General features: G+C 32.3%; 1 protein-coding gene across 3 annotated transcripts in view; it reads left to right on the forward strand.

The window, feature by feature from the left end:
• The window catches only part of LOC145295828 (TPR repeat-containing protein DDB_G0287407-like), a 290,573-nt gene that overhangs the window by 189,578 nt on the left and 85,884 nt on the right, over positions 1–15,111 (forward strand). For all 3 annotated transcript variants that reach the window (XM_080141533.1, XM_080141534.1, XM_080141535.1), the window contains 4 exons: positions 166–299; positions 6,333–6,466; positions 11,548–11,643; positions 13,407–13,562. In XM_080141533.1, coding sequence (XP_079997659.1) covers positions 166–299; positions 6,333–6,466; positions 11,548–11,643; positions 13,407–13,562 — 520 coding nt within the window. The remainder of the gene's footprint in view (positions 1–165; positions 300–6,332; positions 6,467–11,547; positions 11,644–13,406; positions 13,563–15,111) is intronic.

Genomic DNA, 15,111 nt, shown 5'->3' on the forward strand with positions numbered 1-15,111 from the left:
CATCTTGTTTACGATACTTGAATACTTGATATCAAAGTTATCACACCTTAAAGCTATACTATCAACAACAACAACTGATATATAATACGCCCGTTAAGAAGAGTGTGTGTGTGTGTGTGTGTGTGTGCCATAAAACTAAAATGATTTTCCATTTTCCTTTTCTAGTGAATCTCTTGGATGGGTACCTACCTGGGGTGACTACCATGATCGGTTCATTGAAAGTTATCTAAAAACCTATGGGTTGACCTCTTTAGATTTGGAGGTCATGTATGGTGCATATCGAGAAGATAATCTCAACTGTGAGTATCATTTTTCCTTTACATGATTTGTCTAATGCGGACTTTTCTCTAATAAATCGAGATTAATCGTTCTTGTTTTACTGAAGAAACATGAAACTGCTGGAAGGCAATATTTGTCATAGTAACCTTCAACGTCTCAGTTTTAGTGTAAAAGCGTGAATTACATTTCTTATCTGAACATATTCTGAGTGTGTGTGATTTGGTTGATGGATACTATCTCAGCTTATGGCATTGGCAATGCCAAGTTTAATGTTTTTGCCAATGAGTGATCAATAAACACAATAAAGTAAATATATTTATATATATATATATGGGCGTCTGTACATGCTGGTCTTTTATTTTCTGCATCGTTGCTTTTTTTCATCACTATTATATAATCAGCTGTGCTCATCTCATGTAGTGGTCGATGATGATAGAGGTAGCCCACCTTCCTTTCTTCCATTCTTCGCAATGTCCTCAATGTATTTGTTCAGTTCATATTTTCTGTGAATGTTAAGCTGAGAAGGTTGTTGTTAACTGCGGAGTTTTTATGAAGCCAGATAAGTGACGCGTGGTCGTGCATTTTGAAAATCTGGGTAGTTATTTTTGTGTATATCCGTTAGAAGCGTTGAGTGAAATTTGAAGAATAAATACATTTGAATACATTTCATAAAACCCCCGCAGTTAACAACATCACGTGGACTCTTCATCGAACTATCTTCCACTACATCATGTCGAGGAAGAAGAGGAAAAAAAAAAAGATTGATAAAGGAATCTTATTCCGAAATATATTTTTTTATAAAATAAACACCTGTTTATTTTATAAAAAATTTTGCGTTGCAGTTTTGGCTTCAAATACATGTATTTATACATGTTTTATTCTTCAAATATATATATATATACACATAGTCATCCACATACAGTACTGTTTCGCTCTATCACAGCTCATCAGTGCGACTAGACAGGTAAATACCTCAAGCCAGGATCAAAACCCGACCGCCCGTACGACAGTCAAGTCTTCTAACCATTACGCTAATTGGCGGCTGCTGTGCGAGTAGTGAATTAACAATGTTTTGACATCGTCCGAACTACCTAAGCTCGATTTGTTTACACAAAGAGCATCGCTTTATACACTAATGATAATTCGTGTATCACTTCCCAATATGCTCAACTCAAGATAAGGAGCATTATAGTCATCCACATACAGTACTGTTTCGCTGTATCACAGCTCATCAGTGCGGCTAGACAGGCAACTACCTCAATTACCGATTGCAATAAAATAATGAAAGCACTCAAAAGAACACAGCCACAATATAAAAAGTGATCACTTGTAAATGGTGTTGATTTAAGGTTGTTTACATAAAACTTTTCTGATATTTGGAGCTATTCTCATCACAAACTTTTACCATAAAAAGATCAACATTGATTCATTATGTTAAATTGTAAAAAAAAATTAAAAAATTAACAAACAAATTATGTCGTTTCTTTTTTTGTTTTGTTTTTTTACTGGAACAAAATCCTATTTTTGACCAGATATTTTTTATTTAAAATTTTTTATTAAATTAATTGGATAAGTTTATTATTGACAAACAATTTATTGATATTTTCAGCTATATTATGAAAAATGTTTTTTTCTGAATTAAAAAATTGATTAATTAATAATTGAGTAGTGAATGTCCATTTTCATTTTAAGAACAAATATTTCTTCATAAATGAATTTAATATAGTTAAGAAAATGCAACATTATAATGCTTAAATCTAAAGATAATTGTTGAAAAGAAATTTTTAAAACTTTAATGAACTAAAAGGAAGAATTTGTTTTTGTTGTACGACTGTATGCTTTATTATATATTATTATTTATATATTGTATGCTTTATTTGACAAAGAATTATTACAGAGAACAAAATCTAGAAAAAAAAAATTTAACAAAAGACAAATTGACACATTTTAGAATTTAGACAGGGGATCAGTTTTGTATATAAATTTAATGTTTCTGTGTCATTCTAAATTCTTAAGGTCTTAAGTATTTTTTTTTTTTTTTTTCAAAAATGTTTCATTTAATTTTTAAATATTTTTCAGAAGTCTTCATATAAAATACATTGTTTTAAAGATTACCTAACAAATTTATGCAGAGTTTTATTGTGTTTTTTTTTTTTTTTTGTAATTTTTTTTTTTTTTTTTTTTTTTACACAAGTAAAAAAACTTTACACCGTATTTTGATTAGTTTAATTCTTTGGTTTACTGTTCTCATTTCGGGTATCTTGTCGAACTCAGGAATTTGAATGGAATTTCAAACAACACTTTATTTTATAATGCTTCCATTTCATCAGCCATAATTGGATCAAGGTTCTAAGTAATTTGCAATTATCTTTTTCGGTCACTCACACTGAGAATTGAACCTTCAATGTTCAGGAGAATATTACTTTTACAATTGATTTTTCCAAGTACTCTAACCACAGCGCCACAGGTCTGTGTGCAAGGACCTGTGGTGCAATGGTTAGAGTAGGTGTGTATGACGACTGAAAAATACAATTGTGAATTACTTAAGACCTCTATCTAGTTATGGCTGATGGAACAAGACCATGCTACCTCTAATAAAAACTGTGTAAAAAAAAAAAAAAAAAAATGTAAATGATCTGTTCAAAATTCTGTCCAAATTCCCAACTGACACTCAAGATGAGAACAATAGTCTGAAGAATCCAAATAATACGAATAACCAATCCTCATCTCAAAAATAATGAATATTTTATTGTTAATTTAAAAATAATGAATATTTTATTGTTAGTTTAAAAATAATGAATATTTTATTGTTAGTTTAAAAATAATGAATATTTTATTGTTAGTTTAAAAATAATAAATATTTTATTGTTAATTTAAAAATAATAAATATTTTATTGTTAGTTTAAAAATAATGAATATTTTATTGTTAGTTTAAAAATAATGAATATTTTATTGTTAGTTTAAAAATAATAAAGATTTTATTGTTAATTTAAAAATAATGAATATTTTATTGTTAGTTTAAAAATAATGAATATTTTATTGTTAGTTTAAAAATAATAAATATTTTATTGTTAATTTAAAAATAATGAATATTTTATTGTTAATCTAAAAATAATGAATATTTTATTGTTAGTTTAAAAATAATGAATATTTTATTGTTAATCTAAAAATAATGAATATTTTATTGTTGGTTTAAAAATAATGAATATTTTATTGTTAATTTAAAAATAATAAATATTTTATTGTTAATTTAAAAATAATAAATATTTTATTGTTAATTTAAAAATAATAAATATTTTATTGTTAGTTTAAAAATAATGAATATTTTATTGTTGGTTTAAAAATAATAAATATTTTATTGTTAATTTAAAAATAATGAATATTTTATTAATTTAAAAATAATAAATATTTTATTGTTAATTTAAAAATAATAAATATTTTATTGTTAATTTAAAAATAATGAATATTTTATTGTTAATTTAAAAATAATAAATATTTTATTGTTAATTTAAAAATAATAAATATTTTATTGTTAATTTAAAAATAATAAATATTTTATTGTTGGTTTAAAAATAATGAATATTTTCTTGTTGGTTTAAAAATAATGAATATTTTCTTGTTGGTTTAAAAATAATGAATATTTTCTTGTTGGTTTAAAAATAATGAATATTTTCTTGTTGGTTTAAAAATAATGAATATTTTCTTGTTAGTTTAAAAATAATAAATATTTTCTTGTTAGTTTAAAAATAATGAATATTTTATTGTTAATTTAAAAATAATGAATATTTTATTGTTAATTTAAAAATGATGAATATTTTAATCTTAATTTAAAAACAATGAATAATACCAGCAATAGAAAATTTGGCAGAGTTGTACAACCATCACCCCATGCGTAGTTTGTATATTGATAGTATTTAAAAAAAAATTTTCACTGGATTGATTGGACACTAATTAACCGTCTCAACATTAATTTATATTGTTATTACAAGAGTAGACATTGAATAAATAACATGTAGGAACAATAAAGAGTGCCCCTTTTTGGGGAGCTGGATTTTCCCCACATTAAAAACCAACCTTGTGTCTAACTCTGCCCTCGTGGGGAGACAATCAGAACAGTCAGTTTGGCGCTTTTTATTAATCAGTCCAGAACTTTGTACAAATACCATATAGGATACTGGCAGCCACTATGTGCTATTGATTATATCCCTACACTTATTAAGCTGAGATCTAGATGTGCTCTATCATGAATATTGAGCACCCCTTTAAAATAAAGTACATATATGTGTAATAGTCTATTTCTCTGCTCTTCAAACCAAGATCTGGATATACCCTACCACCAATACTGAGCACTTCTTTTAAATATTGTAATTGATATATAGTATATGAATCTATTCCTATAACCTTCTACCGAATGGATTTTTGGTGCTTATTTAGAATTGCACTTATTTAGGAAAACAAAAATAAACGAAATCCTTTATTGTGTAGCTACTTGTCACAGCATGAAGATGTTATATTCCAAAAATCACAAAAATTTGATCAGGTAATTTTATTTTTTCAAGAAAATTAAATTTTATGATTTTTAGCAATAAAGTATTTTTAGTAGCCATTGATGAAGGGGGAGGTAACCAGTGACGAATTTTGAATTCAATCAGATAAAAATGGTGGGATCCTTCTACCGCTCTAGAAGATATCTCACTACTGATGCAATTCTCTATCTGTATAAAAGCCAAGTACGTCCAAGGATGGAGTACTGCTGCCACATCTGGGCAGGAGCTGCTAAAAACAGCCTATCTTGCCTTGACAGAGTACAAAATAGGCTTCGTGGCCTAGTGGGTGATGCCCTTTTCTCTTCCCTGCAACCTCTCTCCCACAGGAGAGACGTTGCAAGCCTGTCTTTGTTTTATCATTACTGCCATGGCAGGTGCTTGTCTGAACTCCAATCTCTGATCCCGCCTCGCCAATCTTTCACAAGAAACACCCGACTAGCTGAAACCACTGTCAATAATTTTCCCTACTCTTTATCTGTGCCTAAATAAAAACGTAGATTCCATGAACAAAGCCTCTTTCTTAGAACTGTACGCCTGTGGAACTCTTCCGTTTGCCTGTTTCCCACCTGACTACAACTTGGATGTCTTCAAGTCCAACATAAACAAATTCCTGATAAACCGCCCCCTTATGTAAGACACTTTATCAAATCTCCATTACTAACGATTACTACAATACTATCTCATTGATTACTGTACACGCACTAACCCTTATCCCCGAGTGGCCTCCGGGCCTTGATAAGTGGTGACTTGATAAGTCGTGACTACCATATAAAAAAAAAGATATGGCAACTAGTTTCTCTCATATTGAGCTAATCTAGTCATAAAATTTGATTTTATTAAATAAAAAAAAAAATTACATGAATTTTGGAAGATACAATCTTTGTTCCGTGACAAGTACATACATTATAAAGACTTTTCTATATTTTATTAAAATTTTCATTATAAATCCAAGTTTAAATAAATGCCAAATGTTTACTAAGTTTGGAGTGTAAGCAACTTTCATAGTCTTTTGGCGATGCGGATGTATTATGTATATCATTGTGTGTCAGTGGAGAAAGGGGATGCTATAAACATGCACACATATTCATGCTTTCCACTTCCTTTCTAGTGCAGCAGCTGTATATTCTGCCAGTGATTAATCTCTCTTGTCTTGTCTATTATCTAAATCAGCCATCTAAACTGACTATGTGACCATCTTCCTGCATCATAATCCTAATCTATCAAATATAAATATTATTGGTCAAAAGTTTTGTTTACGATCCTTGTTATAAAAAATTTGACATTTACTCAAACGCTATCCAAGCCTCTTATCCCCTTCCCTGAAAGTTGGTATGTCTGTCGTTCCAAGTACCATTATTTGTCACATGGTAATTGTTAATTGGATTCCAAATCCCATCTTTGGGAATAGCCTCATGATTTTATCCTTTGATGATAATAAATGAAAAATCTTTATAAGAACCATTTTCTTTGTATTTATTCGTTTTATTTGTTTCTCTATGTTTCTAGCTTTGTTCCTGTATCGCTGTGATGATTTTTTAGACTCTTTACCGCACGAAGAGAAGAGTGCATTTCCTCAGAAGATGTCGAAATCAGATCAACTTGCTTCAGAATCGTGTAACAAGATACATCAAAGATTCCCTGTAAGCCATCAATTAACTCACTTTTTTCTCACTCTCTCTCCCTTTTTTTCTTTCTCATGTCTCTATATATTTCTCTCTGTCTCATTATCTCTCTATATATACCTCTCTCTCTGATTTAATTCCTCTTTCTATAAATGAACCATTTTTATGGGTTTATTTTTTTTGTAAATTAGTGGGAGGAGGGACATTGCCTTCTTTCAGTGTAAAATACGGTTAAATATGATATTTTAATTCATAGCCAATTTTAAAAAAACAGGACTTGAGTGCCATCAGCCAGAACCAAAACCAAAATTTTGTGAGTGAAAAATAATGCCGTGTCATGGATCCGAACTTGTAAAAGTTAAGTTTGTAAACGAACACTCTGTCGATTGGACCAGGACAATCTATGTTATAACATAGCAAATATAGCTTTTTAAAATAAAATAACCAATTCTTCATGCATGTACAATTAACAAACAGTGGTGAAACCAAGGCTTTTACCTGACCCCCTTTAAGCAAAACAACATTTCTACATTAAATAATTAACGATTTTTTTCCAATTTTTTTATATTATGTATCCGAGAGATCGCTCTTTCTTATGATACCAGGTTTGTGCCTGTTCAATACAGATGAGAAAAGTTTTTAGCAGACATACACACATACAAACACACGGCTTAGATTTATATAATAAAAGATATATGTGCATTATCAAACACATATTTAGTTAAGAAATGCATCAAAATATTGCCTGCCAGCACATTGTGCAGCTGTTGATGCAATGGACTGAAAAATTTTGCTTAAATCTGTGCCAATATTTTGTTGATTATAAAACTGCACAAATTATGAAAGATCTTTCACAATTTTGACGTTTAAAAACTGTTAAATAATTCGCACTATTATCAGCTGGTAATATTATCTATAAAAATGTCTAAAAGAATCAAACATTCCTTATACTGATAGCTTCTTTTTTTTGGGTTGCTTGCCTCTCTGGAATTCTTTGCTCCCTGTTTCCCTGACCATGTGAACATGTAGAAGTTTAAATGTAATATGAACAAGCATCTTTTTTTTTTTTTTTTTTTTTATTATTACATTTTCACTCCAAACAAGGAACATTGCCACTTCAGTGTAGGGGGCTACTATCAGAGGTAACATCTACTGGGGTACTATGTGGGGATTTGGGCAGTAAGATGTCTGTTCACGTTACACTTGAACTTCTGCACGTAAGTACAGTTGGGGAAGCAGAGACCTGGAATGGAATTCCAAAGTCTAGAGGTTCGGGGGAAGAAACTACTGGAGTAGAAATATCTTTTGCATCTAGGGACAGGCAGCTAAATCCCACCCCCACACAGTGGTGGGATTTAGCTGCCTGTCGGGTTTGCCGAGGGTGTTTATGTCGTGGGGGCACAAGTGTCTGCAGTTCGTCAGAGCATTCACCATTAAAATACTTGTAGAACAGGCAGAGGGATGCAATGTTTTGTCGATGGGATAGAGGCTTAAGCTTAGATGCCAGTTCAGGGCCTATCAGATTGGCGACTCTCTTTTGAACCTTGTCTAGGAGCGAAAGACTAGTAGCGGATGCACCAGCCCAAATATGACAATAATACTCCATACAGGGGTGAATGGTGGCCTTATAGAGGTACAGGATACTTTCGGGCGTTAGTAATTTTCTAGCACGGTAGAGAGAGCCTACTTTCTTTGCAGCGGCCCTGACAATGCATTCAATGTAATCGTTCCAACTCATGTTTCCTGTGAACGTTAGGCCAAGGAGTTTGAAAGATCTACTCTCAGATGGTAGAGAAGGTTTCTTGTAATTATTGAATGAAACTAGAGGTCATCCTCTAGTGTTTCTGCCATTACTTTAGATATATGTTCATTTGTTTTCCTGTCATGCCTGTAATAGAGTGTGGTGTCATCAGCATATATACCCATCTCAGAGGTCAACCCAATCTAATTGCACAGGTATTTGTGGTACTCAAGGACTCCCAAGTGCCCAGCTTTGAGGGGTGGGATGTGTCTGGAGTGGGGAAAACGGTGTTCATTGCCCTAGACAAGAAACAAGATCTACCAGTGTGTGTTTCTGTCGAATCACTGTGATAGCGTCTCTGCACCTGACTAATAGACAAAGGAAGAGTATGGAAGCCGGGCGATAGACAGAGCCTATCTACTCCTTTAGCAGTTTAGGTTTGCAAACCAGTAATTTGTTTGAGTCACCAGCTCTAGGAAGGTTATCATCCAAAACTGAAGAGGCCTCTCTCCCCATTGGTTTAGTTTCAGAGTTTTCCTTCTCCTAGACGGATGATCTGGGAAGATCTACTGGATCTTTCAGCACTGAGAGGTGTTGCTCCGTGCCTGGGTCCTAATCCAGGTATTTCTGCGACACAGCGTGGTTAGTTAATGTTACTGGGTTAGTTTGTAGAGGTTATATATCTGCTGAATAGTTACACTCCTCAAAGTGATTAAGGGACATTGCTATTTCATTGTTACTGGATAAAGGGGGTAAGTAAAGCTCATGCAGTTTAAGCAACTAAGTTTGTAAGCAACTTGTTAGGAGTTAATGTGATTTGAGGCTTTTCCTTTATTTTATTTTATTTATATGTTAGCTTAGGTATAGGATAACATTACAGTATGAGTAGGTATTAAAAATTGAACTAAGAGGTGTGCCCAATCTCTGTATATTTTAGATGACAGGAGGGTTAAGATGTAAGTGCAATACAGTATGGATAAAACAGTAGGTAAGTTTTGCGTCATGTGTAATTAGGTAAATGAGCAGGTTTTCAATAGATGCAAATAAGTTGAAGTTGTAGGTATTAACTATATGTCTAATATTAAAGGAAGATAATTTCAGCTTTTATTTAAGAGTCATGGAACATTTTGCATAACAAGGAGTATCGGTTCAGTTTCGTATTAATCATTGCAAAACTATCTAGGTGGAAACATAGTTATTTAATGTTAAGTATCTAACTGGATAGGACTGAACTCTAATGCATGTCTTAGAGGTAGAAATGTATAGATGTTTAGTGATGACTATTAAGCAGCTAGCATGTGAAGGTTAAGGGCTGGAAGTTAAAAATTCCACTACAAAGGCATGTGCAATGTAGGAGTTTAGTAGCAGCTTGGGGGGATAGAGCAGATTGTTAGCTTTCAAGAGACGGGGGTTATTAACTTACAAATAACAGATTTCCATTAGGATTTAGAGTTTCAAGTAAGGTTTGGTTGGGGGGGGGGGGGGGGGGGGGCAAAAAACCTTTTTTTTTTTTTAAGCATGCAAGTTAGACAAACGCAGTCGCCTTGGAGGTAAAATGTATATTGGAATTTCTTAGCTAGCTGTCAGATGTTTTTTCAGTTATAAAAGAAACAATTGGTTCATGGTGATTCAGAATTCGTATTCCGTATTTATAGGCAGTCATTTATAAATAAAGCATAAAGCATTGTATCTATTTAGAAAATAGCCCTAGTAACACAGCTAAGATAACTGTATATAGTGAAAGTTAAATATAAGCTATATTCGGTGGTTTGGTATAGGGTACTAGTGCAGAGAGTGATCCAGGCGTAAATAATAACGTTATTATTCAAAAAGCCATTCTCAACATGGGGAGGGGAGGGTGTCCTGCACCTACTCCACACTTTAACATTAAAATTCAATAAAAGAACATGTCATAAAAATTTAATTAAACTTGGAAATACATTAAAAAATAAAAGAAATAGCGCGGATCAGTAAGTGCATTAACATCCGGTATGGATATCATGGAGGCCACTTTATTAATACAAGCGAGCATATGGTAATTGCAGATATTAAGTAGATTACTTAAATAAAGTTCTTCTGACTTCTACAGTAGAAAAAGTAAATCCTCGCTTCTGTTAAGAAATCTCTATTGCCTAAGCTTTCCAATTTTGTCGAGTCGAATTTTAAGAACTACATAAGAAGGCTCGCGGGGAACTCAAAGAGATAAAGACAATATATACATATATAATTAAAATACATTATAATTAAAAAAATAAAGTAAATTTAAAAGAGAAAAAGTATAAACAACAGTTGGCAAGAAAGTAAAAAAATGTTGTTAGGATAAGGATGGGTTAGGTACACTTAGCTTTTTTCACAAGCGTCGACAGGAGCTTGCCGAATACTGATGATCAGGCTGGCTTTAGTGTTGTGGGAGGTCATGTTGGTGATGTTCTTGACGTATGACCAAACAGAATAATTCAGTGCGTTCAGGTCGGGGGCGGGGGGCATTGAGAGAAGGGTTCAAAGTCATAGCACTCCTTCTGAAGCCAAGCCTGGGTCTCCTTTGACTTAGGCCGGTGGCCAGCCCTGCTGCTATACCCAGGGTCTGCTAGCGGCCACCTTATTGTATTAGGGGATCACCAAACTCTCCAGGTACACTTTGGTGTTGACTTTCAAGCCAATTTCAGAAATGTGAGGTGGCTTGATGTGGTTCTCACATGAAGCCACACCAAAGACCATAACCGTGGCTGGAAACTTTGTTGAGCTGTGCCCTCAAGCATTGAACCATCTGGATTTGCATTTTGAGGGTGCTGACAATGTTTCTGTTGTCATAACTAGGGCTGTGACAGCAGAATATTTTATTCATTCTTTTGACTCTCAGTAAAACACAGTCAATCAACCGAGAATCACATAAAAACATAAGATATTAACGGATGTATACTCGAGAGTCAAAACAATGAAAAGAATATGCTGTTGTCACAGCCCTAGTCATAACTTGGATCGGTAGAGAGTATGAGTTGTACAGTGGCGCATTTCTGATCTTGCTTGTTGAACATTGTGTCACTTTCAGACATGATAGAAGGCTTCCATTACTCTTGGAATTTGTACACAATTGGCCAACTAGTAGATGGTCTGCAACAAAAAAAGAAAATTGGTTTTCATCAAATGGAAATGGAATCATGTTGTTTCTAGGACGAGAATTTCATCATCCGACCCTGTAGATACACAAAACATTTCAAAGTATATTTTGTCTGATGTTGAGTAATAATGAAGGAATCGTATTTTAAGGATTCAAAATGTTTTTTTGTCATTTTTTATGTTTTTTTTTTCACCAAACTTGTTAATACTTGTATGACCTTTGACATTTTGTTTCACACAGCCTGACAGAATAATCAAATATAAACCTGTATATAAAGGATTAGCAGGAAAGCGAAAACGACCCAAGTTGCATTTCAATGATAGTTTGAAAGAATTGGTAAGTTGACTTCTTTATTATGCTGTGAACTCTGCTTTAATTATTTTATTAATTCTTCAAAATGACAGGTTAAAGCTCATTTCAGACAATTTCTAACCTTTCCATAAACTATATGAATATAAAAACTAAAGTCTTCAGAATTTACCCCCCCCCCCCCACACACAGAACAAAATTTCTACTAGACAAATGGACTTATAGCAAACGATAAATCCATAACTTGGTTAGGTTTATTTTATTGTAGTCTATTATTCAAAGTGTTTTTTTTTTAACGTTAGGTTGAGGTGTGAAGGTCGGGCATGGTATCTAATAGAATTAAGTGTTATAATTTTCAATGAAAATTGTTGGCCTGATGGGTCATTAATGACTTGCTGTCTCTAATATTTCTGTATAAGATCATATGGGGTTGTTTTGTTAATTTTTATCCAATTCTGATCTATCTATCCTCTCAAGAATAAATATATAAATATAACAGAAACCTTTAATAAATTAATATGTTGCGATTCTATAAATTAATAATAGTTGACCTGAATTTAAACGACACACTGATATTGACACCATCACCTCTGAATAGGAATACCATAAAGCCTTTGTAATTACAGTGCAATGTAATTTAAGTTTATTTACTTAAGACCTAAGCAGTCATATAGTCCTCCCTGTAAACAGGGTGATTTTCCTCATAAGGGACAACTTGAGAAAGAGCACAGGATGATAAAATGATGTCCACTGCGTTCTTGCGTTCTTCTATTTTTTTCTGTAAGAAGCTGGCTGTTCAAGATAGGTTGTAAGGGTCATTTCTAAACAGTAAAAGCCTACCCGTCAATAAATAAAATCATGATACATCTTTCAAATCTGTAATGTATAGTTTTTAAATAATTTTTGTGTGTGTGTATACATATATATATATATATATATATATATATACATTTACTAAGTAGTCACCCCTTATCAAGGACTGAAGGCCACTTGAGGATAAGGATTAATGAATGTAAGGTGATAGTTTAGTAATCGTTTATGGTGTAAATTGGGTAGAATTTGGATTATTTAAGGGGATAACTCGACTAGAACTTGCTTACATTAGACTTGAAGGCTACCATATTGTATTCGGCTAGGAAGCAGTCCAGTGGAACAGCGTTCCACATGGGGACAGTTCTAGGAAAGAAACTTTGTTCAGGGAATCTGCGTTGAGAATTAGGCACAGACAGAGAGTGGGGAAAATTGTTGATAGTGGTAGCTAGTTGAGTGTTTTTATGAAAGTTTTGCAAGGAGGGACCATAGATTAGAGCTTAGATGATCACTTGCTATGAAAATAGCAATAGTTTAGAGACAGGCTTGCAACGTCTCTTTTATATATATATATATATATATATATATATACACACATATATACACAGATACACACATTTATTACAAGTTAGTTAAAACAAATCCAATGCTCCTAAGAGACTCTATAATGTATTTAAATACAATGATTAATATATAATATATATAAATGTGTTATTAATGTTGATAAAACTAGTGAGGGGAGAGGTATTTGACAAACCAATGATCTAGCATGATTTGTTCTATTCCAAGAAGCAGAATTTTAAAATCATCTCCGTTTATGTCAATTTATGTTTAGTTTCTAATTTAATTTCCTTTATTGAATGATAGAAACCATATTTGATTGTAACCTTTTTAGTTTTATATGAATAAACGTTTTTTTATTTGTTCATATAGTTATTCATATAAATTGGGTAATTAATGATTTTTTTTTTTTTTTTCAGATTGTAGAGTTTGTAAAGATGAGAGTGCTGCAAGATTATCTTGGACAGCCCTGCCACAAGGGGGCTTACTATGATCGAATGACCAGACAATTGCACGAGAGTTTTATGTACAAAAAGAGTGAACGTGTGATGGGTCGAGAAGCTATTGTAAATAAGGTGAGCACACATTTACTTCTTTAAACTCTTTTATACGAAAGGATTTCTTTCGTATAGATCTTCTCAGCTAGGACTATAAAATATACCAACTGTACCTCTGCAGACAAGTAAGACTCTCTCAATGGGGCATCTAATACTGATTTTCTAAATGGTCACATCATTTGCAATCTTTAGATGGAAGGTCAGTCAAGCCTGGTCCAACTAAGTGGCTAGTCACAATATGTTCAAACAACAAAAAAAAGTTGATCCCAGATTAACTATCAAACCTGATCTTTCTTTCCTTTACATTTAAAATGAAATCTGTGACTGAAGGTCAATTGTACCATGAAACAAAACGATTGATCATTGCTTCATTGTGACTATTAATTCTAAAACTAAAAGTGACTCAAAGTTGTTCTTGGTGCAAGTATACTAGTTGTGTATCTCCACCTCAATTCGGACAATTGGAATTCCTCATTAGTATGAATTGGACTCTATGGTGAATGACTGGACACAGAACAATTCTACCTTTTTTTAATAGTAAAAAAATTTTTTTTAAGAAAGTGAAAAATGTAGTAATACAAGAGAACGTACTGTTCAGCGCCGAACAAGCTGCACACTAATTAACTTAATCTAACAGCCATCATCTTTAAATCTCCTACATGCTTCAAAATAAAACTGAATGGATTCACAATAAATATTTCTTTAAAATGGTGTTTTAATATTTTTGTTGTGATTTGTATATTCTAAAACATAGCTATTTGAATCCAACTATTAACAACGAAACATGCCAGCATAGCATGCCTGGTAGATAAATATGCGATTGGAATCTGTTCATAGCATGTCTGGTAGATAACTATGCGATTGGGATCTGTTCATAGCATGCCTGGTAGATAACTGTGCGATTGGGATCTGTTCATATAAACATTTGATATGGAAGTTCTACCAGTCGTGAAGTTTCAGATTTTTAGCCAATCAGGGAAAAGAATTGTCTTTACTGCAGAATTTGAATAAAACACTGGTGTCTTTCTGGAACATCTCAAAGTTGAGGCTTTGTAGTACAAAGTTAAGTCAAGAAAGAAACTTCATTTGAATAGTATTTAATAGCCAATATATAAATTTCTCTTGTCTTAAAATTTGAAGAGAATTAATTGAACTCTTTTTACGTATGCATCGATAGAATGTTGACAAGTGCTGATAACATGAGATTTTTTGTGTGCTGTAACGCACACAAAAAATCTCATGTAGGAAATTCATGGCAATGATGAAGTATTTATTAATTTATTTTTTTATTTTCAGAAATATTAAAACAATATTTAATTATAACGTTTCAAATATTTTTTTGATAATTATGCAGAAAAGGTACCGTACTGAAATTATAACGTTATTATTTAGAAACCCATTCTTAACATGGGAAGAGGAGAGTGTTTTATAACTAGTCTGTACTTTCATCTAACAGTTTGATTAAGAAAAAGTACCTTAAAACTTGAATTTAACTTGAAAATACTATTAAAATAAAATTTCTGTATAAACTACTTTTTTTCTTTTTTATATAAGCATTAATATTTTG

This window comes from Euprymna scolopes, chromosome 16 (genome assembly GCF_053919585.1).
Source record: "Euprymna scolopes isolate OS-2025 chromosome 16, ASM5391958v1, whole genome shotgun sequence".
Taxonomy (NCBI): domain Eukaryota; kingdom Metazoa; phylum Mollusca; class Cephalopoda; order Sepiida; family Sepiolidae; genus Euprymna; species Euprymna scolopes.